This window comes from Haemaphysalis longicornis, unplaced genomic scaffold (assembly GCF_048455015.1).
Source record: "Haemaphysalis longicornis isolate Haplotype H1 unplaced genomic scaffold, Haemaphysalis longicornis Haplotype H1 scaffold_5, whole genome shotgun sequence".
NCBI lineage: Eukaryota > Metazoa > Arthropoda > Arachnida > Ixodida > Ixodidae > Haemaphysalis > Haemaphysalis longicornis.
This window is the reverse complement of record NW_027526385.1, coordinates 9,001,456-9,027,911: the sequence shown is the minus strand read 5'-3', so window position 1 is coordinate 9,027,911 and position 26,456 is coordinate 9,001,456. Positions and strand designations below refer to the sequence as shown.

General features: G+C 43.8%; 1 protein-coding gene across 1 annotated transcript; it reads right to left on the bottom strand.

Annotated features, from left to right (window-relative positions):
- Positions 1-467: 467 nt before the first annotated feature.
- LOC144137870 (cytochrome P450 3A14-like) lies at positions 468-26,157 on the bottom strand. The gene is made up of 14 exons (XM_077669885.1): positions 25,999-26,157; positions 18,325-18,421; positions 17,311-17,363; positions 16,831-16,927; positions 16,038-16,163; positions 15,164-15,401; positions 12,599-12,729; positions 9,854-9,950; positions 9,625-9,703; positions 9,351-9,459; positions 7,830-7,921; positions 6,383-6,523; positions 3,500-3,662; positions 468-679 (listed from the first exon to the last, which is right to left on the bottom strand). The coding sequence occupies exons 1-14, from the start codon at positions 26,052-26,054 to the stop codon at positions 602-604; spliced, it is 1,557 nt and encodes a 518-aa protein (XP_077526011.1). The 5' UTR covers positions 26,055-26,157; the 3' UTR covers positions 468-601.
- Positions 26,158-26,456: the final 299 nt, after the last annotated feature.

Genomic DNA, 26,456 nt, shown 5'->3' with positions numbered 1-26,456 from the left:
AAATTTTGTCGTCGCTTCAAATGCAACAACCGTAAATCAGCACCGTCTCCGCCAACTATCTCAAAATAGGAGCTACCTATACATCGCGCTATATATTTTCTACAACTTGGTTTTATGCTGAAGTGGCCATCCTTACCACAAAATCGTGTTTCACGCTCACTACTAAAACGCTAACGTTCAACTTTCTAAACTGTGGGTCGCTTGCGTGCATTACGTGGCTGATTTCCAGTTTTAACGTTCCCACGCTGCACGGGCAATGATGCGCGCCCAAACTGGAAAGTTCCGGATTAATTTTTACGACCTGTAGGTCTTTGAAGTGCACCTAAAAATCAAACACACGGGCGTTTCCGCTTGTCGCCTTTATAGCAACGGTTTACTGAAAGAAACTCTCCAAGAATATTCGGAAACGCTACCTACGAATTCAATTGCGTTATCAAGATTCCGAAAACAAAACGCTATAAAATAACAACAATGAGTCACCTACTATTTTATTTAACAATGAGGCTTCACAGGAAAGGTGCATTTCACATATTTGTGGTCTAAATGGACTACATATTTGCGGTCTTAAAATACCGCTGAGAAGGGTGGCTGTAGTCGTTTGTCAAAGTCGGTAGAACTTAAGCCAGGGGCCGTTTTCAGGTGCAGATACCATTGCGTAAGAGTCCATCCTCATGACACCCTGCGAGGAAATAAGACATTAGTGTGATATGGGAGCAAGAAACCGGTTAAAACTGATAGCGGTCTTACAGACACGCTGCTACTGATCGTTGAGGTTGGCTTTTTCGTCATTGGTGCTTTGGATCTAAATCTAGATAACAATGACAGCAGAAACTCACCTGAAATTTACATAGCACACAGTCAATAAGCACACAACTCCAAACACTCACTGTCAAAGTGTGTTTTTGTAGGCTTGAATCTAGTGCATTTGCTCGGTGGCATATCCCTGCAGTGCCCTAGGAGAGGTCTTGTTGCTTTAAGCAAACTTACCTGCATAAATTTTAATACACTTATTATGATAGAGCCAACGTAAACTGAACGGGACGACAGAAGAGCAAAACCACGAGCGCTTACTAACAACTGTAGTTCCATTAAAAAACCGGAAGTAGAATAAACGTGATATGCTGTTTCACCATATTGACTGTATACAAACTAGCCCAGTTTTCGACCTTGTTACTCGGAATATAAGTTCGTTCGACTACGTCTATATAGTAATATATATGAGCACTAGACTGCTCGTGTGAGCTGCAGGGTAAAGGCCCACCCCCTGCCCCCTGCAAACACTTCTATCTTGCGGCGCCCATGGTCCATTCTTTGACTTGGAGTTTTATGATCTCATCCGACTGCAAAACCAGCAATCCAATCCAGTGGGCCCCTTCTATGTGGCGTATACTCCCGACCAAGAGCCGAGAAAATGAACGGGAACGGTATTGGGCTTCCATAAAGACGCTAGGTTTTCTTGGACTACTTCAACAGAGAAAATTTGTGTCTGTCTGTAACGCGATTAAGCCACCGGGCCAAAGTAAAAAATAAGCTGCACAATAAGTTTATATACACACAACCAAATCTAAACGTCTACGTCCGGTGGCAATTTTCATACTTGTCAACATCGTTGAACAAGAACGGGACATTGCTCAAATGTGCGGAAGAAAATCAACACATAAGTGATATTTGCAGTGTTCCTTTAGGAACAATTCATGGATGCTTGATTCAAATGAAAAACTGCATATACTGCATGAAAAAAATCCCTCTGTCGCCCGCTTTCGCCGCGCCACTATTGCTTCTAGCGGCATTGTAAGAAATAAAATGGAAGCAGTTATGAAAAGTTCCACTAGATAGGTTCCACGTCTAGCTTGTTGCGCACGTGGGGTAGGGCAACGTGGTTCTATAAACGTTTAAGTAGGATGACCCGATTCACGCGCCTCTCTACTGCGCGGCAGCGCTGGAATCGAGACACGTTGTCTGGAGCAGTGAAAAGCGGTAAATTTAAATTGACTTGAGCAAACCTTTAGCGCTTGCCTTGGGAGGAGGGTGATGGGAGAGGAGCACCACGAGAGGTGAGCGGGAAAGCGAAGGATTGCATTTACTTAGCAAATGCTGACGAAAGACTCCCCTCTTTCGTCGACATTTGCAACGAAAGGAGCAGACAGGCGGCCATTTTTTTACTTAGCAAGCTCAAATTAACTTTGCATTGTAATGCGGTCGCCTCAACCAAGTGCACTTGTTCTGGTGCGGACGCTTAGAACAGGGTTTGTGGCAGTTTTAAATAGCCGTAAATTCTGTAATACATAAAAAGTAAGGAAGGAATGCCACTCCATAGCTTCCAGTAGTTGTATATCAACACAAGATACCCTCCTAACTTTTTGCGGCTCTTCATGCACCATGCTCTAAAAAAAACCTAGATTTTTGTTCTTCGACATATTTACATTAAAACGTGGGCTATTTCCGCCAGTGTATATTTCCTCTCGAATCCCGGTAGTAAACGTCACCTTCGAATAGCCACGGGTGAGAACAGATAGGGTGTGATCAAATGCAGCGCAGCAGAAACACGCGGAATAGAAAGAATACGGACGGACGAGCGCTGTCCCCCCAAAAAAGGGTGTCCCGCAAAAGAGCAGCAGAAAAGCTAGACTACACCACAAACAACCCGATTCGAATTTCTGTGAATCCAGCCAGTCTTAAGTTCCACTTGATCAACTGTAAACGTTCACCCGTTCTTACAATATGACACTCCCGTCCACCCCATCACCATGGCAGCCGCCGTATCTTTTTACATACTCTTCACTGGGTAGCAACGCTAGCAGAGCTAATATTCACAACCTATCTACATACACGTCTGAATGTATTTCGGACATAGCTGGTGAGTAGCTGGTGATTTAACTAGTCTTATTTCTAAACATTTGTCTCAATTCAGTTTGCCTGTTAGCTGAATGTAGGGTATATTGAGTTTTAACATCACAAAAGGATGCCATTTTAAAAAATTTGAAGTGTTGTTGCAAGTACTGTGGTTCCTCATCGCGTGTACTTCTTAGCATGGACCCGCCGCGGTGGCTCAGTGGCTAAGGCGTGTTCCGCTGCTGAGCACGAAGCCGCGGGCTCGATTTCGGTCCGCCGCGGCTGCTTTTCTGATGGAGGCGAAAAGCGAAAACGCCCGTGTGTACGAGATTTCGGCGCGCGGTAAAGATGCCCAGGTGGTCAAAATCGGTAGCCTTCATTGTGCGCCTCATCACCTCGTGGCGTCGGCGCATTAAACCCTACAATCAATCACTTCCTAGTATGCTTCGGTTACAGCACGAAAAATGAATAAATTTAAAAATAGAAATTAATCTTCAACTAGTGTATATCGGCGGGAAATTATGGTGTTTCCCTATCCTGCTGTTCAGCTGCCAGCCCACATAAACCAAGGCGGCTTCGCGGGTCTGGACGCAAGAATATGTGTGCGAAACACGCACTGAAGCCTTCTATCGCACTGTCCCCAATTGCGCATGCGCTGTGAACTCACCTTTTGGGATTCACCGAGTTCTACCCGGTAGCACTGCAGCAGCCTGGCAAGGGTGTAGCGAATTTCCATGCGCGCCATCTGGAAGCCGACGCACTGGCGTGGCCCAACTCCAAAGGGCTGGAAGGCCATCTTGTAGATGGAACCTTCGTTCTCCGGGCTGAACCTGGAAATTTGTGTCGCGTTGCCTTCCTTGTTAAAGTGGGCAGGTGCAGGCTAACACACTTCGATAACGGGATAATACACACAAAACACGAAATAGCCTTAGTTTTTTTGTCTGATACACGTCGTTAAAACTCTTTACAGCAGGAGCTTCCGTTCGGTGGTATGATGGCGGAAAAACTGCCCCTTCACACCGCGATGACCAAGAGCCGTCGTACGTAGGCACATTTACAGCGATTGGACCTACTCCCAAAAGGGAGTATCTGGTTGTGAATACCACACTGGTCCTAATGCGAGTGTACAAAACAACCCCCCTCTCGAGAGTATTGGTTTGGGCGAGTTGGTACATCTGGCGTATTGAAGACCAGCAAAGACGAAGACAGGAACACAGACGACACAGGAACACAGCGCTCTGTGTGTCGTCGTCTGTGTTCCTGTCTTCGTCTTTGCTGCGCTTCAATACGCCCCCCTCTCGACCACCTTTCCAACCACAAAGCATGCTTACAAATGGCACTAGTTGCTGTAGTGTGTCGTGTGAGGTTTATGCGGCCTCCGAAAATTTTTGTCGATGTGAACATGCGACAGCATGAATGAATGTAAAGTGCTTCCCGCCAACCTAACGTCCTTGTGATCATTGTGGAAACAGCCTGGACTAACGTGCGACGCATTGCGACGTCTACGCCGGGTCGCACATGCCAGCGAACCAACGCGAGGCCAAAATGCAGTGACCGCAAATGGAGAGTGGCTCGTTCAAAACAATGCGGTTGCGCCTCTGCGAGGTGGTTGAAGGTAAGCACTGCAGGTTTTTTATTGCAACCAACATTTTGGAAGAATCGTGGCCTCTGAAGTGTCACATAAAAATCAGAGGTGTTTCCCGCGTCACCGCACCGGCGATTCGCTGTACGTGAGAGAGAGCGTCACGCCCGGATCGTCATTGGGGAGGCCGAACTGTGTAAAAGAAATGCGGATATCACCACTATCTGCTACAGTTTTGTGTGTGCGTGTCTCGTGCAGAAGGAAAAGGCTCCGCAACTCTGAACTCAGACTGAGAAAGTAAGCTAGTGAGGCTAAGTGTTTTGTTACGCTTTATCCGCGGATCATCGTTCGCAGGTAAAGCTGAAGTTGGTTAGGTGACCGGTGCAAACCCGCTTTTCTTGAGAAGTACGAGCGGATCTCGTGGATGCATGACCGAGTGGTGGTTGGATGACCATCGCGTAAATGTGGCGGTATTTGCTTTCACTACGTAGGCATCGTCGTGGTGCCATGGGGGGAGATCAACAAGGGGACTCTCCTTGCGCACATTGAACCAGCAGGGTTCCATTTGCGGTAGCATTTTTGTATTATCAACGGGCCGCTGTTTTGTTTGGGAGCGCTAGAAACTGTGTTTTGCTGAGGCGTCACAACGACGGGAATTGTTTTGGCTACTTAAGCGGGATTCGCACGACGGACGAGGAGGCCTGTGGAGGCGGACGTATATTTTACGCCAACACGGCGTCTCCGGGTGCTCCGGCTTTATGACGCATCCACACTTGCGGAGTTACTAGCAGACGACAGCCGAACCTTAGCTCACCCTACGTATATCCTGTCATAGCCGAGCTCAGCCACTGCTAATATTTTTGATTGGCTGTGGTTGTGAAGTCTTTGTCACCAAGTGTAACAAGAAGATTCGACGTCAAATTTCCCTTCAAGCAACCATCGATCGGAGAACTTGCGAGTGGCAGAGCGCCGTCACCGTCCCCGCACTTTTGTCGACCCTTTAAACGTAAGTAGCGCTGCAAAGCTTTTTTCTCTAATGCCAAGTTGATCACCCGGAGAGATCAGACGCGTCGGGAATGGGCTGGAGCCCATGTCGCAAAACAATCGGGAACATCGAGCTCATTTTGCTTCTGTCAATACGGGATCCTACGGGACCCGCGCAGCTAGTACTACCCGGAGGTACTAACCGGAAGACGGTAGCGCAGCGCCCCCTGGGCAGCGCACGAGTACTATTGGCGCATAATATGCCACTCCGCCCCCTTCGCATCGTGTACTTTCTTTTGCTAAAAATTCGCATCCGCTCCTATCCGCACTACCTAGTGAGGTTTAGATGCCAGTTATTAGGGGTAACATCGTTATTAGCACTAAATAGCCGGTTCGTTTTTGAAACGGGCGAGGGGGATAGTAGTGTTAATAAATTATCCCGTGGGATCGTGATGATAATAATAATAATGACGACGACGATGACGATAATGGTGGTGGTGGTGGCGGTGATAGTGAGGATGATAGTGATGATGATGACGACGATGACAGTTTGTTGTGCTCTCCTTACGAACAGACAAATGTTCGTGTGGAGCTCCCCACCGTTGTTTATCTATAATACCTACATTGTGCTCGGTCCCTACTTGAAGGGGAGACTTCTACTAAATCATGATTTGTTTGCTAACTTCGCGCGTTTGACAAGTATTCAGGGCATCGCTTCAAATTCAGGCGTTGAAATCGGTGAGCATTTTTGACCATTTAATAGATAACTTCTGCACTTTATACACGAAGCAAACTTGTTCGTGCACTTGTGAACTCGTGTACCGTTATGCCACAGGGCAAACTTTCGAATAAAAGAAAATTAGAAGTCATCACAACTGGTTAGGAGGCTACAAGTAGGGCACTGCGGGGGAAGACTATGTGGAGTTTACCCCCGTTTCTTACAATATATTTCGCGTTATAAGATAAATTATGCGTCGACCTCACCTGTCTGGATCAAAGCTGTCGGGGTCCGGCCAGTAACGTGGGTCCCTGTGCAGCTGGTGAGTTGGCGCCATCACACAAGTGCCTGCCTTGAACTTCATACCCTTCCATTCGAAATCCTCTTCGGCCTGCCGCGATGTGGCCCTGGGAACCAATGCCAATTCCGAAGTGAATCACTACGTATACCTTTCAGATGAGAACTCTTCATTCTAACTGCTGAAAAAGCCGTGGTCCCGAAACATCCGAAGCTTACTACTAACTAGCAAGAAGGTGAAGGGCGCATCTTCCCTGCTAGCCCATCGCAAAGGCGCGTTAGGCATGCGGACTGCGTCTCCCCTGCTAAAAATCTCCTCTTTCTTGGTGCAGGAAACGCTCTCTACAGCGGATTGCCATGGTAGGTTTTCTTCGCAAACTGTTACGACGCATTGCGATGTTCTGTCGTGACTTCTTCCGAGCTGATGTTGACTATTGCGAATTCAAAAAAAAAACACTAAAGAAGCTTTTGGGGCTCTTGTAACGCAGAATGTGCAATGCCGTCACGGTGTTTAGAGGCCCGCGTTGCAACGTGCCGGCTGTTACAGGGCCCACTGAAACACATTTCGGACAAAGTGAAAAACATGTCGCTAGGTGGTCAACATAACGTGTTCCCACTGTAACTCCTCTAGATACAAAGGAAAGACGACAGTTGTCCTGCGAAGTTTGAGAAGTGTTTCCTTCTTTTTTGCAAATCTCGTCATTAATGTATTTTCTAAGCATCCCAACCCAGATAATCCTGCTACTTTAGAGTTTTTCCCTGCACTACCCATCAAGGGAAGCGCAGTAATTGTGTCGTTTGTTCACCGCAAGCGGGCTTCAGCGGCGCCTGGACCGTGCCGTATGGCATACTGAACGCGTACGTGGAATTTATTTATTTCATAGCGGATATGCCTTTCTTCAACCGTGTTGTCCCAGTCCTCGCCACATGACACATGTGCAGTTTGTAAAATAATACCTCATATAGCTTCAGTGCACTCTGGGTCATCCTTGGGAGACAGTCTGAACTACCCACTGAACAAGGCGAAGCGACGCGTTTCTTTATCACGGGCTCTCCCTCTCCTTTTAAACTTACGTTCTCCATGAGCACGCGTACCGCTCTGTGCAACGGCTGGGTGTAAAGCCAGCGACTAGCATACGAACATTTACCGTCGTTTACAGCCAGCAACGGAAGCGTATTTAGATGTCCGCCCTTGAAGGTAATAGAAGGAAGAATGTGTTTTATGAACGCGATGGCACCCTATACACTTGCTTCATATTCTAGGATCTCTTAAGCAGACACTCTACAAGCTGACACGCTCGTCTATGCGCACAAGTAAAGATACGTGGTGTTTAGAAACACCTCCTTAATATAACCTACTGGTGGGTCCCATGCATGTAATCGCCTAACTTTGAAAGACCGCGATGATGCACTTACACGACTGCGGGAGCATATAGCCTCAATCCTTCTTCAATCACCTGGCAAAGGTACTTCGCTTTTTTAGTGATGGTGTCGTAGTCAAGCTCACCCTGAAAGAATGAAAGGATATCATCTTCAGAGAAACTATAAGGATTGGAAGACCGTTGGATTTCAATATCTGCAGCTGAGTTGGCAGAAAGCCGTCAGCGACTCTTGTGCGTAGAGCCTTGTGCGTGGATTGCGTAATAATCCATTCTATAGGAAGCACTCAGTGAAAATGCATGTGGAGAGACGTGTTTTATCTCCCGCATTACAATGTGTACTAGGCACTAAGTACAGCGAAACGTATAATTATGTATTTGTACTAAAGACGTTTATTTTTAATTCCTATAAACAATACTTGAAACTGCGGCCGAACGGCCTCGGGACAAGCTAGGGTGGGTCAACTGATTTATTTATCACTGTGTCTGTTAAAATTGTCTCCTTGAGAGGGATAATTAGGCCCATGTACACCGACATTCTTGAATGTCCGACAGCCACGCTGTTTGTTCCCTTCTGCACACCATCGTTAATGTGGGCCAGCCAAGCAAGAAGTCCAGACCAGATGCAATTTCCCGTTGTCATATGTGAGCTCGCCGTGCCATATCAGCACGCAAATTCTGGCATGATTGATATGCACAGTGAGCACAGATGGCATGAGGAGTTAGTGGTTATCTAAAATAGACATAATCCGTGATTCTTAGATCAAATCGTTACGATGGAAATGCATAACGAGTTCGTGGGCTCTCACTGCGTTTTATAACACGGCGGAAAAACGGGAGCTCAAAATAAAGGGACAGACGCATGCCAGAGACAGAACGGAAACGCAAACGATAAAGTGTGATGTCTTTGGCTTTCTTCTTTCTTTTACACAATGTTCCCAAATGCAGCGATGGATATTTTCTGGTATGCCAAAGTAAACCTCCTGGTAGTACAAATACTATGAGAAGGTTGGCGCGTTTCACGTGCCCTAACAAACAGAAGCAGTTTTCATTGAGGAAAATTACCGTTTTTTAATCGCAATGTCTCTCGAAACACGCACTAAAATATTTTTGTGCTGTTTGGGTTCTCCGTGCCGAGCCGAGTTTTTATATCCCAGCGACTCGTCAGACAGAACGCAAAGGATTGCCAGTGTGGCATACGCATTTAGCAATATGCGTGTTGAAGTTTACCATTGATGGATAGAATGTGAAGGAATTTTGATATTGACGTCCTGGTATGAGCCACATGCCAATACTAATGAGTGATTTTGGGAATGCGACAAATGTAGAAAATGCCTGATTAAGAGGGCTTAACGAAGCTGTGATAACGATGTAAAATTTTCCAAACCGCAACGCCTCTATGACACTATAAACTGTGTTATGAATAGAGGACGAAACATCTATTAATTACAGATAGTAGTAGCACAATCATCGCTCGACAATATTATAGACTCTACAATATGGGGCAATGACAGTGAAGTTCCCGGCAGCTTAACCCGGAATGTCACTCATGACTTACAGATTCGCCGGCAACTTGTTTCACCTCTTCCCTTACTCTGTCTTGAATATCCTGGTGTTTAGCAAGGAGGAATGTGAGGTAGCACATCGCAATCGACGTTGTCTCAAACCTGCGAAGCAATGGAAATAATGGAAGGACTTGGCTCTTTCTCTTCCACGTGACAATGTTTAAAGATCAAACTAAATTCAGATTATATTACGTGGTGACAATTTTTCGGGCAGTATTATAGCATCGCTAAGTTATATTGTATTTTCTGCACCATCACAAGTCTTACCCTCCCATGAAAAGCAAGGTGGCATTCATGATCACTTCTCTTGGAGATAGGGCCCGAACCCTCTTTTTGATGCCGTCACCTGCGTAAAAGTAATGTTAGTAAACAGCGTGAAAGAGTAAAAAAATAACAAGCATCATTCTGATTTAAGGAATTTCGATCGACGCAGAAAAAAAGCGCCAATATGTGCGCTTCCAAGACGTTTTTAATCGTGTGCTCGCAATGCACGTACCTGCTCCTTTGCCGTCACCCTCCTTAACAGCCTCGCTCAAAGCCTCCTCTTCAATTTCGGCGTCCAAAAGACTTTGCAGAATATCCGGTTTTCGAAGCTGTTGAAGGGGCGAAGAAAATGTACACGGTAAGCAGGCGGTGTGCAAAAAAAGCTTTTAAGATGGTAACAGCACTAAACACATACACTAGGCTTTAAAAGCCGCAAAATAACTGTCACTATCAAGGATATTTAAACTGGCTGAAGCTCTTAATAGACACTCCAGAAGATGCAATAACTTCTGTGATTACGCCCCCGCAGGATGCGTAGAGGCGCAAGATGCATCCTGCAGAGATGCAGAGTGGTTTCCGGGTTGTGTGGGCAGGCAACACCACACCTCTGCTATCTTGAAAATTGCGCAACAAAAGAGATTGCGGCCACAGCTAATGTCAACATCGTGCTTTCCGCACCCCTGAAGCTTGGATATTTTTGCAAAAGTAGCTTCTGGAAAGGCACAAAATCACCTGGTGAAGTGAAGCACAAGGTTAGGTTTGTTGACTGGGCTACGTGTGTAGTTTACCTCATTCCGTTAAACTGCAAAACGATATACGGGAGGAAACGGGGAGGTGAATTAATGATAACCTGCGCGAATATGCTGACAATGTGAAAAATGCCAAGTCAGGCCATTTGGCTCTCCCCTGTAGGGATTGCAAATTTACCCCCTCTTTGATAAGTGTCATAGCGACGAACAGGAACTAGACCACCCGGGATATCATTGAGGCCAATGAAATGGTACGTGCCAGGATCTGCTGTGTAAGCACTCCCTCCCTCGCACTTACGGAAAAGGAGGTGTATTTCCTTAAGCAAGACAATGGTTTATCGGGAAACCGCAATCGCAGTGGCACGTGCCCTAAGCGTGGTAATAAAAAGTGGGGAAGAGCTGTATGTTCCTGGATTTTGGATGAGTGTGTATGAGAGAGAGTGGGCGGTATAAATTTGTGATTTCTTCTAAATAAGGTTTGTTGAAAGTGCGCTCCGTCTCATGTCATCTCTCTCCAGCCTTCGTTCCTTTTTTGCGCAATTGAAGTACAGCATGCATTAACGACTTGTTTGAACCTAGAGCCAATATTCCAAAATCTTTTGCAATTTTACCAGACGTCACATTTTCATATTACCATTTAAACAAATCGCGCCGTAGTAGCTAGTTCAAATTTATTTTAGCCCTCGTACAGATATTCCAACTTTGTGAACGTCACGTCCTCTAAGTATTCCTTTCCTGGCGGCTGGTAGACCAGTAGTCATAGACATCAGACACATATTCTCTCCATCACTGGTACCTTCACGTTTCCAGGGTGCCATGACAGCTAACAGCACAAAATCTGGACAAAAACACAAAAAGGGGTAGACAAACAAGTTATTTCGGTGTTTTCGTCCCGTTTTTGCGCTGTTAGCCGTCATAAAACAACACCAATTAACCCAGCTTACAACTTTCTAGGTAGCACTCGGGCATAATACCGTTATATCATTTCAAATTTCAATGTTTAGTGATAACATTTACGCGCTGTACCATTGCGATTCGTAATCTACCTTTAGTTTTTCTTAATTAATAACGTGTGAAAGCACCTGTTCAGTGAGCCATGTATCATTACCGCATGGTATTTTAGCAGGCCAAGAGCGTTTTGTTTGATTGGCAGTGATGACCAGAAATATCCACAAGACTCATGGAACCATACGGCCGCTGGGCACTAAATAAAAACACTTCGTGGAGTTTCGTTATCAATCGTGGAGTTCCAAAAACCAAAACCCGTGAGATGTTATTTGACCTGTGCCAGAATTTCGCAAGGAACAAGGTTTGCCGATGCACAATAAGCAGACCTGATCATATGAAAACGTCACCACAGTTCGTGCGAACGGCACAAGTTGCAAAATATACTGGTACGCTCTTGTGGTGCTGGTGCCCAATAAAGTGCACAGACTTCATTCAGCTAGGCATTCTAATCCTTACTATGAATATAAAAAAGCTCGTGTTTGTACTGCGTAAAGTATGGCGGGTATGCTGAGACTGTGTGCGAAACGAATGCAATATTTCAATATATCAACAGCGGTAGTTTATTATGGGCGAAACCAATGACTTTGAAAAAGCTTTCCTGAGTACCCGCGCTCCTTTTCAGCTTTCATACGTTCACACTGAACCCCTTTGTCCATCGTACAGAACAAAGCTTCTTTTTAGTCATGACGGACAAGAACTTCCGGATATGTATGGCGATACTCACTGGGGGTAGATAGGTACTTAGGTCTTAGCTAAAATTCGTTCAGCTGTATGCTCATGTGAAGTACGCAAATACGAAATTATTCTTTGGATACTTTCAATCGGGGGTGACGAAGGCTCGCAGTTGTAAAAAACCTCTTAATGTTCAAAAAACATTGTCTCATGTTCCGAAAAAAAGGGAAGTGTAGCGGCTGACACAAAAGAGAGCTTTCGAAGCACATCCAAAACAAAAGCTTACCAGGAAATATTCGTGCCCTTTGTGTTAGGAAAATTAGTATATTCTTGCCTTTTATTCCCTAGCTTCACTTTAAAAATAACTTTTTTTTTACGATTTCCAGAACAATGTTTATCGCTGGCATAAAATGTCAAGATTTTGTCCTTGGGTAAGAATAACTTTTAGAATACCATGGTTTGGGGCATTTTACTTAATCTATGTTTTATAGGCAACCTATCAAACTGTATTCTTAATCACGCCTATTCACGCGGGATCGCACGCTTACCTCGGGGTTGTTCTTGCGAAGCTCGATCATCTTGGTGGTCTCCTTTGAGAACACCTTAAACGTCAGGGAGGCAAACTGGCCCAGGAACCAATAAAAGGGCTTCATCGCGTTTCCCAACGTTGTGGTACTTTCTGAAAAAAAAGTTATCTTAAAAAGCACATTACGGCGACTAGGGATAGATTTCTTCTCTGTGGGTACTTCTATAATATTCGTAGCAATAACAACACAAGCTTGACTTTTTTGCACTTGTATAAAAGTAGGCGCATGGATCTTTTCCTGTCCTGGTTATTATTGTTAGGGAAATGCGTTTCACGTAAAGTTACACATTCCGCTAGACTGAAGCAGTGATCTACACCACACGCTAAAACACTCCAAATATTTTATATCTGTATTTCGGAGCAAGCATATCAACGACACGAAAAATATGAACCGAGGGAGTACAACAGTTTGATGCGTTTTTGGAAACACTGTTGTCACCTGCGAGTGCACTCGCCAAAATAAAATTGTAAAGTATTCATTCTGGACTTAGTGGTCCTGCGGTCTGGCGCGGAATTTCATGTTGTGATAGTTGCCTAAAAAGGCACTTGAGGAGGAGATGAATAAGCGTTTTGTTGGAACTGAAAGCTAGCACCTCGAATAGGTCTCTCAGTAGTAATTCTATCAAACACGATGCTTTCTTTTTGTTCAAGTAAATAATTAGGGTTTACAATTGCCTGCTCAGTTTACTTGTTTTCTTGCTTAACGTAACATTCTGCCCTCCTCTAACCTGTTAATGCGACCGACTATTGCCCGTGTGCCGAATAAGACGAACGACACATGCGATAGCAACATGAAAATTACCAGCTCGATATCCCTCCTCTGCGATATCCCTCGCACCAGAATTACCATTGCGATATCCCTCGCATTCACCAATATATAACTACTGAATGTATTTGCACAACATAATGGACGTTTTACCGATATTGGTACTAAAACATATTAGACGAGTCTTCTATTAAAACACTATAATTTGCATCTTTCCAGGGAAGTTCCGATTGTTAAAAGAATTTGGTGAATAAAACTTACACGTTTAGTTATTTTTATCTAGATAATTTCTCTTACGGCTAGTTTTAGGGTAACGACTAATTAGACGCGTTATTTTAATTTTATCGTTTAAAGATTGTAACGTTACAAATCATAACGGTACAAATCATCGGAAAAGTGTACGGTGTGACGTCATATAAAGCGGCTGCTACGACAAGGGGTATAGTACTTGTGTTCTTGGTGCATCAATATCCCTATACAGCAAACTTGTTTACAGTTTGGTGTGTATTCCTTCAAAGTAGGTACAGATTTCTCCGTTCTCACAGTTTTAATTCTTACATTTCTTTTTCGGCACATACGAGGGTTTTCACGCCCTTGTAGCAGACCAGGTGTGCACATAAAATCGTAATGACCAGCCTAAACGCCATGTTCCATCAGGCAGACTTCAATACTAAATGAAGAAGTCTTTGAAACATGTTCTAACTTCAGGAAATGTGCTTCCTCTATCAGCTTGTTCGGAACAGAAGATGATGGCGAGGGTACGGAGTACGGGGACTCGAAAAGACACCCAAGGTGCGCCCGGAGTTATATCCGATTTGCGCCCTGACCGTCAGTCGATTTGAGCCGTGAGTTGCACCTTGATTATTCCCTATATGAAACAGCAACTCACGGCTCAAATCTAGTTTCGCTTGATTTTCGCTTGATGGGGGTGTGCGCACGGATGGACGCGGACGGACATGGGGAGGTCCTAAGGTACCCCGCACCGTTGCAGGCAAGTGAATAAGCTGTTTGACTCTCTGGTACTAACTCACGGTCGTAGCCCAATTTGTAAGACGACGGCCACTAACTCCGTCTGACTTACCAGACACAGGCTGGAATCCTGCCGGTGCCTGTGTGATTTTTTGCGATTGTAAATGGTATGCGCACGGACGCGGACGGACATTGCGCGGTCCTAAGGTACTCCGCACCTAAGATTCAGAAGGTGAACGTACTTCACACAAAGACGCAGCTACTCCTGTAGTTGAAAGCACTTAAACTGAGGTTTAAAGTGCTGCCTGGGCTGGAAGTAGCCATCATCGCGGAAACTTAAGAGACTAAACTAAATAAGTGCAACCATGCAGCGAAGGCTCTTAGAATCACAAACAGCACTCCCTCGCCAGAGAAGGATCTGGCCACCATGGCCCCACTTCTGATGCCTGAGCAACCCACCCTCTGCACTCAGCCCCAGCATCTGAGGAGCACCTGAGTACGGCGGTGGTCAGGCCAACGACACAGCAGAAGGCACAGTGCACGAGCTGGTGGAGGCCAATGAGAGAGGCCATTGTTCTGCAGTGCACCTAAATAAGCTGTTGATGATGATATTGACGAAAATAGTGCATAAAGGCAACAACACAGCGATGCGCTCAAAAGAGAAACAGGCGCTTTGTCCTGTGATGTCTTTCTCGTCTCCGTTCGCACTGTTCAAAGTTTAGGCACTTTCCACTGCAGTTATGTAGCACAAGCCAGCCCTTAGTGAAGCCCGTTTAACGCATGTATACTCACGCGCTATCATGTGCGCAGTTCCAGTCATAACTCCAGGTAGCACGCGCCGTGCAGTGGTGAAAAAAATGTCGTTCAGTTCGCGCTGGAAGCAGGTCTCGATGCCGAAGGCGGCTTGGCCAATGTAATCCATTGACAGCGCCTGAAATTCCAGCCTGAGGTTCACCTCCTTGTCAGTGTCAGCATAGTGGCCAAGAATGTCCATGAACACTTCAGCTGATTCGGCGAGGTGAGGAACCATCTGCGTGGTGTAGGAAGCGTCACATTAAATTAGAGGCACTCCGGGGAGCACAGACGCTTTTTAATTCTCTAACTAAAAATTTCATCGGAATTATTACAATGGAAAAACTTATGAGACATTGAATCGCTATTCCGATTATCAAATCTGTTCAAGGTATTTTATTTTCTCAATACCATCATGAGGTTAATTTACGATATGGCTTTTAACGCAATAACACTTTCAGCCATATTTTAGTGTGTGCATCAAGGCTTAAATGCCTATGCGGCACAGTCCAAAGTATGCATAAGAACGAGTAAATTGTTGAGTAAACGATAAACGTATCGACAGAGCTCCATTTTTCAATGAATTAAACGTCCCTCACATTTTCTAGAAAAGTTTATATTTTTACTGTTTTCACTGCTACTCGTAGGGTGTTATTGCCCTCCTGACTTATGGTGTCTATTGTGTTACACATTCACTAGACTCTACATGTTTTCGTCCATCCTTTATATTTTTCCTGCCTTTTTCAGACATCTGGCCGCTGTGTGCACATGTAAAAAAAGCGCCACAGCCTCACTATTCTTCTTTCGTGGAGCATGCGTAACAGCTGTTCAGCGTTATGGCGGGGTTGGTCATGTAACTCTTGTTTGCTTGTACCTGTTTCAGTTTGCTGCTTGTAAAACCCGATGTTACGCAGCTTCTCATTCGCCTCCACTTGTCACCACGAACATGAATGACCATTTGGCCCACAGCTGGGTGCATTTGGTCGGTTCGCATGGTGACCTGTTGTTGTGAACATAAAATGGGCAGAGGCAGGTTACAACCAGAAAAAACGGATTATGTCGTTGTTTCTAATAGTACCAGGTACACAAATGTAACCCAAACAAACAGAGTTAAGATGGGGATTTGGGCTAGTCGGCGCATACAAAAGGAAATAAAAACAGCGCTTATAAGCATCTCCGTGTGTTTTTGTTGCTTGTCACGTTTAATAAAAATGTTTCCAGTTAAACAACAAGATTCCTGTGGTTTCAAAATAAAATCATCCTGTGGACAATTATAACGAATCTATTCCGATTCTTGTCGTTAAAAAACGTAAAAAACACGCCTGTTTAGACAGGATTCCTGAAACTGTATGGTAACATTTCTAAGTTAACTTCGCGACAAATGTAATTTTATTCGCAAAGGGTATTTAATTCGCATCTTTCTTCGAATAAAAGAAAAATGCAGGGGAAACAAGAGACGGAAAAATTCCCTTCAATGAAAAGCACGGGACTTCACCAATCCACTGTAAGCGCGAAACATAAGCTGAACCTTTTCTGATGAGTAATGCGGTTTAAGCAATAACAAAGAATTTGAGTGTGCATTTGGTTGTACAATTAGAATTTTGACTGAAGCGTGTGCCGTAGTTGATACGAATACCGCAAAATTTTCCAACACCGATTGTACGTACCCCACGTGCCGTGAAGTTCTGGAAATTCTTGATGTACACGTATTCCAAGAAATCTAGATCTTTGATGACAATGAAAGGGACATCGCCGTTGTAGAACCTTCAAAAGAGAGAAAATAAATCCAAACACGTTTTTACTGTGGGTTCACTATAAGTCTGTCACGGTATCTGGGCAGCGCAGTAATATGTTTGACTTACTGCAGCTTGAACGTGTCAGTTTGTAGTAAACGGTAAGCATTCTTACCTGGAGAGTGCTGCATCAGGCGTGCGAGTTTCTTAAAAATTCCCTAAATCTGAATCTCCCTTTCCGAGTTACGAAGAGAGGTTCAGCGTATCAAAATACCGCTAGACAAATAGGACAACACCGATGTATGAAGGTGGTTGTATAAGTGCAGTGCTACACGATGGTTATGTGTACATTTCACAGCGTTTAAACAAGCCATCTCCTTATTTTTCTTTCAGTTCGGAGCTGCACCTGCTTACCCGTAGAGGTCGCCGTACTCCTTGCACCATTTGTCCAGTGCCTTGTAAAGCCCCTGCGTAGAAAGCACATGCGCGAATCTGGTAAAATAAACCTTTTGTAGAGGTGCCACCGGTGTTCCCCTTTTTGATTTACTGCACAGTGGCAGCTGTATCAACCATAAAAAATGAAGGAAGACCACACTAACGCTTAAGGTTGATAGCAGCAATGCTGAACGCGACCTTCCTGACATGCACGACGATTTAAGCCCAAGATTGCAGCCAATTTGCTTCTTCATCGTGGCCGTAAAGACCTTTACTTCATTGTTGTTGCTATAACGGCCGAGAAGAAGCAAATCGAAGAAGTAGAACGAATGAACGGAACTCGCACACCTAAACTCCGACCCCGCAAGTGCAACGTGTACCATGTCTATCACGTTCCTGTGTCGAGCAGGTCACGTGATTTCTTTCCCCGAAGTTATCACTGAGCGAGTAAGCCGTTTCACATTCGGGTACTCACGGTCGTAGCCGAGCGGGTAATATAAGTGACTCTAAATACTTTGATCTACAAAACACAGTTTTAAATTCTGCTGGTTCCGGTGATTTGTTTGTTTAAATGTTAGACTGAGTTTTTTTAAACGCCGGAGTTCATGAATTGCTGTAAACCTTCGCGGTTAAAAATTGTTTCTTCAGTATGTCATATATACAAGCGCGCTTCTTGAATAAAAAGGTCTGATAGTACTTGTGGGTCCTTTCGTCGCCTTTGTCTTGGTGCAGTTAGGGTGTAACAGAAGATGTGTGTCCCGTCTGCAGGATCATTTTTATGGAAGCCGTATAGGGGCGACAGGTGTTTTTTGGACATAAAATACTCTGAAGCATAAAAAGCGTGTATGAAGATTTTGATTGAACCCCCCACAACCCAAAGTTACATGACAAAACTAGGTGCGCCCTAAGAAGAAGCAGAGCACTGTCAGATCAATGTGAAGATGCGTACGTGGGGTTGCCATCAAGGCGCAGTTAGAGAATACATGCTCGTACCATCGAGTGATACTCCCAGAGGTTGCCCCAGAGGAGATTCGGTTCTGGTCCGGGAATGCCAAGTTCCTTGAAATATGAGAATTTCTTCTTTCGCCATCTACGTGGGAGAGACAAACATGGCACAAGTGATTACAAATAGTAAAAACAAACGAAGTAAGTGGCCCATGCGTTAAGTAACTCTGCCGTTCGCACACGCAAGCAAAAGATAATAAAATACGTAGAAATACTAGGATTTGAATCAAAGCGGCGAGACTGTATCGTTTTTTTTACTCTTGTTGCCAACAACCTGAATTGTTGTGAACTTTTTACTGCCGCCTTCATGCAATAAGTGACTTTTATTACAACGTGCCAGGTAAGACGGCGCTCTATACACATCGCTAAATAAATGAAATGCTAGAGTTGCTAGAGGTATAAAAGGTAAAACTTCTTTGCATGGTGCCTTAATTTTAAGCACCATTAGGAATCTTAGCTTTATATTTCTTTAAAAGCTACCAAATTTATCATCTCCGTTTTCATATACAGTTATTTCTCGTTGGAGCGAAGTCAACGGGACTGCGAAAAATTTTGTATAAGCGGTATTTCAATCTAAGCGTCAACTCGACAATTACTAACGTAGTTGAGTATTAATTGGGCCATAACTGCGAGGAAACAAAATACACTGTATTTAGTCAAACAAAACTTTATTCAGTGGCAAAAAAGGCAGTGAGCCTTGGCTGTTTCAAGTTCTTACAATGCACGATAACCCGTGCTCCCACTAGCAGCAAGGCGGCGATGAGTTGACACGAAGACGAGCGAGGGCAGTGACTGGCGTCGGAACGCCTCGCATGCTGTAGAGCGAATGAGGAGGGCAAGACAGTGGCCGTTTTTAAAGGGGGGGAGGGGGGGGGGTTCCGAGCGTCAGGGAACGCTACGAGAGTGTCGCGCTGGATATCGCCGCAAATGATGTGGCTCGAGTTTGAGGTTGTTTTTGTTACGCCAAAAAAAACTATTATCTGGTGTCATTGTGCGTACGCAGTGCAATCATGAAAACTTAGCGGTCTTGCACTAGGGGCTTTGCATAATAACTGGGTAATTTTTTCCCTAACGTGCAGCCGTGAAATTCGCAAAACAAGAATTTATCTGCACCCCGTTGTCGATGACACAGCTTATTCTGCGGTTCGAGTGTCCGTACTCGCGCACCGTCGCGTCCGCACCATTGACCAATGTGAAGGAACGAAATTCAATGACCCCATCATGCATTTCGACAGTCTGCCTAAGTCGGATGGCGCGAATCGAGCCTGACCGGCTCCAGAAAATCTCCGTTGAACACCTGGTTTGGTTGACATGCCACGTTGACAACCTGACTCGCCACTGGGTTGCCGGCGCTCGGCGATACCTCCGCTCGCCACTTCGCTCTAAGCGGGTCAAGCTCTTCGTGCACTGCGAGTATTACGGCCTAAAATGCATGCGTTTGGGTTGGGACCCGAAGAAATTTCGAATAAAGCGATATTTCAAGTGAAGCGATTTCGTTATAACGAGGGATTACTGTACGTTATTGATTCGTGCAAAAACTGGCCCCGCTCTGTGTTCACATTTAGATTACATTAGCCATGTTTATGACTTCTATGCCATTCCACAAACTTTTCTAGCAGATTACCGCATTAAATTATGTCGTCCTTGGTTTCACTTGCTAAGGAAATATCAAAGACTGCGTTTAGTGGCTGCTCAGCTGACTAAGCAGTTGGAAAAGCAGTTTCATATTTGCATAACGATACCGGAACATCATAACAACCACTTTTATTGTTCTAAATAAAAAGAGGCTCCCGGAGCATGGCAACCAGCTCAGGGCCGTCCAGCGGCTCGAGGCAGCTCTGGCGCTGCAACGGCGAAAGGAAAGCCAGCGCCCCTCGCCTCCCGGCCCCCGCGGGGGTCGAGCGGACGGCGATGGCGCGGGCGATCCGAGTAACCCGCGCGACCGGCCGGACACGACGCCTCGGGCTCCGCCCGCTACCTAGCGCAGGTAGTTAGATGAGGTGCGGCGAAGCCCTGCGTGGCCTGACCCGCACCTTTTTCGCAGGACTAATCAATAAAGGTCATTTCTCTCTCTCTCTCTCAGAAATAAAAACTTTCGTACGTCCCACAACTCAATGGTATATTTTGTATTGGGCGAATTTGTCACTTATGTCTCAGGTAAAACCTCTTAGCCTTCATTTTACCCCCAAAATCCCTTTCGTCGTACTACTTATGGGATGTTCGATTCTCATAGAACGAAGGTATTGTGTAGATGCCATTGCTGCCCCAGGAACGTTCTTGCGGAAGAGTGTTACGGCGCAAAGCAAAACCATTAGCATAGCGACACCCGATGGAACTCGTTTCATTTGATAACAGACGAACACCGAGTGCTGTCTCTACATTTTAAGGAACATACGCTTCAGTTTCTCTCAACAGTATTCCTGAGTTATGTCGTGAATTCTTGTGCACAATGTTTTATTGAATCCAACCGGTATTCTTCTGTTGTATTTATTATGTAAGCATTTACGGAGCCTGAACAACTAACACAACCTACCCGGTACCATGCTTTTTTTTCTGTGTCATGTTTTCGTATTTTTCTTCTATAATTTCTACTACACTACCGGAATCTAATGCTGTTACAGCTCTGAAAATTTTTGTACCATTTAACGTTTTTACAGGAGGTCCCCCGGACAGTGTTTCGCTCTGGTACGTCCTTTTGTATGTATCAATTATTAAATTTCAGTGAACCAAATATGTTTTTCAATAAATCTTCAAACCTTCTGAGTTACCAATAGCCCGTATTTTGGGCTACGTTTATCTGATTTGACATTTTAGAAAAATAATTATAGAAAAATGTATTTCGAGCAAGCAACTCTAGAATATTTTTGACAGGAGTAACATAGAAAGAATAATCGTCGGAATCGGCAGGGAAAATTTAATTCGAAGCGCTGGAGGAACTAGCAATGCCCATGTCGAAGGTTAAAATTGAGTTTCATCACGGAATGACGGATAGCATAAGGAACCAGTTCCACGGGAGACGGCATTGCATCCGATAGATTACAATTTCTAGAGACGCATTTTTCTGCGAGCTTATCAGCCCAGGGGCGGTATTCTCGTGACTTTCCCTTTTGAAAACGTCCCTTTTGAGTCCCTTTCATCGTGACGTACTTCCGTTTAAGCATTGGGCGTTGACAGTAGGTTTGTTGCGCTTGCGTTACGTCACTTCCGGTTGTTTGCTTTTAGCCAATCAGGGCTCGCCAAAAGGGACAGTTTTGAAAGGGCCGCAAAACGGACAAAACTCGAGAATACCGCCCCAGATGCAATTTCGTACGCATTTGACTTCTCTTGATTTTCTAACCCGCCAGGGTGGTTACGTGGCTAAATCGTGGCTAATACGTTAGACGCAGGTTCGATTGTGGAACCAGAGATCCTTCTTTTTTAACAACGCAGCTGTTTTAACGCTGGACTTGACAACAGTCTCTGTTGCGCTTATGTCACGCTTCCTGCGGAGCAGCTGCGTTCAGCCCCACAAAAACCGGTTCCCAGTGTACAAAAAAATTTATTACGAAATAAAAAATTCGCCAGAAATTCTGAGAGAACTATCTACTAATCCGCAGCATTCTTATTCCGCCTATGTTAACTGTGAGTTTTCTCCAGCCAACTTTTTTTTTGGTTTTTCCATATCCTATCCCACCAATCATCTCCGTTTACGCTATCATAACTGTTGGAAGTCGAACGTTCGCGAAATCTCTATTATTGTGGAAATACAGTGTGTCACATGTTCGCCATTTTCTGTAATTTTTGATATTTTTCGTATTTTTATTGTTTCAAAACTTCTTTCTACCAACTATATTATTTACGGTAATATAAAGAATATAGGTGGAACTTCCACAAAATCTGCATTATTGTGGAAATGCAGGTGGTTATACGATTTGCCATTTTTTGTGTTTTTTGCATTTTTGCTAGTTAAAATTTTTCCTAAATCTCGATCGTCCAATTATCTCCATTTGCACTATGATAACGAGTACAGGTGGAACTTTCCGGAAAGCTGCAATATAATGGCAATGCAAGGCGTTACACGGTTCGCCGTCTTCCATAATTATTTTATATTTTGCGTTTGCTTTTTCAAAATTTCGTTCGACTGATACATTATGCTATTTACGCTATTTTCGTTCATTTAAGCTAATATAACGATTACAAGGGAAACTTTCGCGAAATCTCCATTTTTGTGGAAATGCCATGCGTTATACTTTCTGACATTTTCCTGATTTTTTTATTTTTTTCTTTATTTTGAGTTTTTTCAGAATTTCGTCCCACCAGTTATCTCCATTTACGTTATTATAACGACTGCAGGTGGAACTTTCCCGAAATTTGCATTATTATGGAAATGCAGAGAGTAACACGGGTCGTCATTTTCCGTAATTTTTTATAGTTTTGTATTTTTATTGTTTCAAAGCTTCTTTCTACCAACTATATTATAAAGAATATAGGTGGAACTTCCGCAATATCTGCATTATTGTGGAAATGCAGGTGGTTATACGATAACGAGTACAGGTGCAACTTTCCATAAAGGTGCATTATAATGGAAATGCAGGGCGTTACACGGTTCGCCATTTTCCGTAATTATTTTATATTTTGCGTTACCTTTTTCAAAATTTCTTTCAACTTAATATATTACGCTATTTACGCTATTTTCGTTCATTTAAGCTAATATAACAATTACAAAGGGAACTTTCGCGAAATCTCCATTTTTGTGGAAATGCCATGCATATACGTTCTGCCATTTCCCGTATTTTTAAATTTTTTTCTTATATTTTCGTTTTTCACAATTTCGTTTGACCAGTTATCGCCATTTACGTTATTATAACGACTGCAGGTGGAACTTTCCCGAAATTTGCATTATTATGGAAATGCAGGGAGTAACACGGGTCGCCATTTTCCGTAATATTTGATATTTTTCTTATTTTCGCAGTTTTTCAAAATTTTCTTTGACCATTTGTCTGTATTTACGCTATTATAACGATTAAATGGGGAACTTTCGCGAAATATTCATCATTGTAGACATGCCCTGGGTTATACGTTTTGCCACCTTCCGTCACTTTCTGATATTTTTCTTATTTTTTAGTTATTCGTAATTTTGTCCGACCAATTATCTCCACTAACGTTATTATAACGACTGCAGGTGGAACTTTCCTGAAATCTGCATTATTGTGTTCCATGGAGCGCGTTACATGGTTCGTGATTTTCCCTTTTTTAGTTTTTCAAAATTTCGTTGTACCAAATATCTCTATTTATCCTATTATAACGATCACAAGTGGAACTTTCGCGAAATCTGCATTATTCTGGAAATGCCATGCGTTACACATCTTGCCATTTTCCGCAATTTTAATATTGTTCTCATTTTTCAGTTTTTCAAAATTTTCGTCCAAGCATTTTTCTTCATTTACATTGTTGTAACGATTACAAATGGAACTTTCGCGAAATCTGCTATATTGTGGAAATCCCGGGGGGTTACACGTTTCGTCATTTTCCGTTATTATTTTGTAGCTTTCTTATTTTTTAGTTTTTCAAAATTTTGTTCCACTAATTACATCCTAACAAAACTTGTTGACCTAGTTGGTGCATGCTTATTGGAAATAAAAAAGCGGCGCTAAGTAGACAAAGGCAATGTAGAAACATACAGCACATATGGGTGCCAATCTGCAGGCGCCTGTATGTGGTGCATGTTTCTACTTTGTCTTCGTCTGCTTAGCGCCGCTTTTAGTATTGCCAATAATAATATCCACGTACGCTTCTATAACGATTACAAATTAAACTTTTGTGATATCTACACTATAGTGGAAATGCGATGCGTTACTATTTAGTATTTTCGTAATTTTTTATATATTTCTCACAATTTAGTTTTTCCAAAATTTTGTGTGACCAGTTATGTCTATTTATGCCATGATAGCGATTACAGGTGGAACTTCCGCGAAATCTGCATTATTGTGAAAATGCAGGGCGGTACACGGTTCGCCATTTTTTTTATTTGTGTGATATTTTTCTGGTTTTTTATTGTTTTTCAAAATTCCGTTTGACCAATTGACTACATTCACGCTATTATAACGATTACAGGTAGAACTTTCGCGAAATCTCCATTTTTGTGGAAATGGGGGAACGCAAGAATACGTTCTGCCATTTTCCGTAACTTTTTAATTTTTTTTATTTCTCAGTTTTTCAAAATTTCGCCCGACAAGTTATCTCCATTTGCGCTATTACAACGATTACAGGCCAAATTTCGCGAAATATGAATTATTGTGGAAATGCAGGGCGTTACGCGCTTCGCAATTTTACGAATGTTTTTATATTTTTATTATATTTTAGGTTTTCAAAATTTTGTGCTACCGGTTATCTCCATGTACGCCATTGTAGCGGTTACAGATTAAACTTCCGCGATATCTGCATTTCTGTGGATATGGAGGGCGTTACACAGTCCTCGCTGTGGGGGCACTCAACAAACAATGCTACGCATTAAAAAAAGGTCACAGGGCCTCCATATTTTGACTTCACACGGCGTTTAATGCCCCTGAAAAAAAAATGTTTTTCAACCAATTCGCACGCGTGTTCTCGTGAAGCCCACGTTCAGGAGATCGGTGTAAGCTTGTTTTCTGTATGCTGGCTTTTCCACATTGCCTGTTGCGGAGTGAGCCGTGGCCATTTGCGGAGGAAGTATGACTACAGAGAGCGGGTCCAGGTATTGTGTTATCGAAACTAATCCGACGCAAATTATATGACAGTTAACTGCTAAGACGAATGTACCTTTACGCCGAGTGTCACTTACATGTCCGAGTTAATTTGTTTACAGTGAACTTGTAAGCGTTAGAGAATTACTGTCTGCTGTCAATATATGGCCATCTACGGAGGGAGTAACGTTACAGAAAAAGGCTGTACCTCTTGTTTTATTATAACTCTCCCGAAACAAATAATGTGACAATTAGCCGCAAAGACGCTAACACCACGCGCAAGAATAAGGCGAAGCTAAACTGAATATTCGTAAATACAACCCAAAGCTCCGCTGTCTCAGAGATTTCACACTGGTGGAACTTTGCATGACTGAAAAAAAAAACGGAAATGTCCGTGTGTCAAGGATTTAGGGCAACTTAACGACCCTCAGTGGCTCTGTATTATTCTCTTCAACTCCCCACTGCCCGCCTCATAGTCCCGGTGCAGCTTCGGTGCGTAAAACCTCCAAAATTCGCATTTTAAATCTGGTCTCCGATCCAACTCTTGACTACTGTTTTTCAACTCCAGCTGCAGCAAAAGTTGATCAACTGACTGTTTCGACGTTTTAGCGAAATTCAAACTGAATAAAATTTACAAAGCAAACTAATCCGGCGAAGTCACACGTCCCCCTGCCTTACATACACGCATGTTCTGCTACCAGAGACCTGTAATGAAAGCCGCCGTTACAATCGCGTTGCACGATCGCTCACTGCGATATTCGCTCGGTATTCTTTCATGTCTAATTTTATTCCCGTTTGACCGCAGCATCGATCGGTTGTAGCATTTGAACGTGAATGTGAGCAAAAGTGTTCCCTTCGCATTGCCAATTATTTTGCCGCTTTGTTCCTAGGAGGACTATAGCGGAAACTTAATTCCACATTCTTCGTTCAAAAACGCTTTCTGCAAAAACCCATTACTCACCGAAAAAGCAAGGCGAGCGCTACAGCCGTGATGCCAACGGCGATCAATGAAATCATGGCGTACGGAGCCGATGCGGTGGGGCGTTGTGCCTTACAGTATTGAAGTTCTCTATTATAATGACCAGGCGCACGGCAACAAATCTCTTTTATCTCAAGTGGAGCGAGGTCGTCCTTGGCATCGACACGCAATGGTATCAAAGTCGAGTGTTTGCTTATCTGGAGGCCTCCTGCAAGTGCTTACAAACAAGCAAACGCTAGGCGTTACAAGCAGCTGCGAGCGTATCCCTGGAGCCTTAGCGAAGCACGTGGGATGTAACGAACGTTCAGTTGATTGTCGCAGATCGCAGAATTGGCCGCGTAGCTGCTCCTTTTGTCGCAAATGTCGCCGAAAGGCGGCAGTCTTTTCAATGTCAAATGTCACTCTTTTCAATCGCCCAATTTACAAGACTAACATTTGCC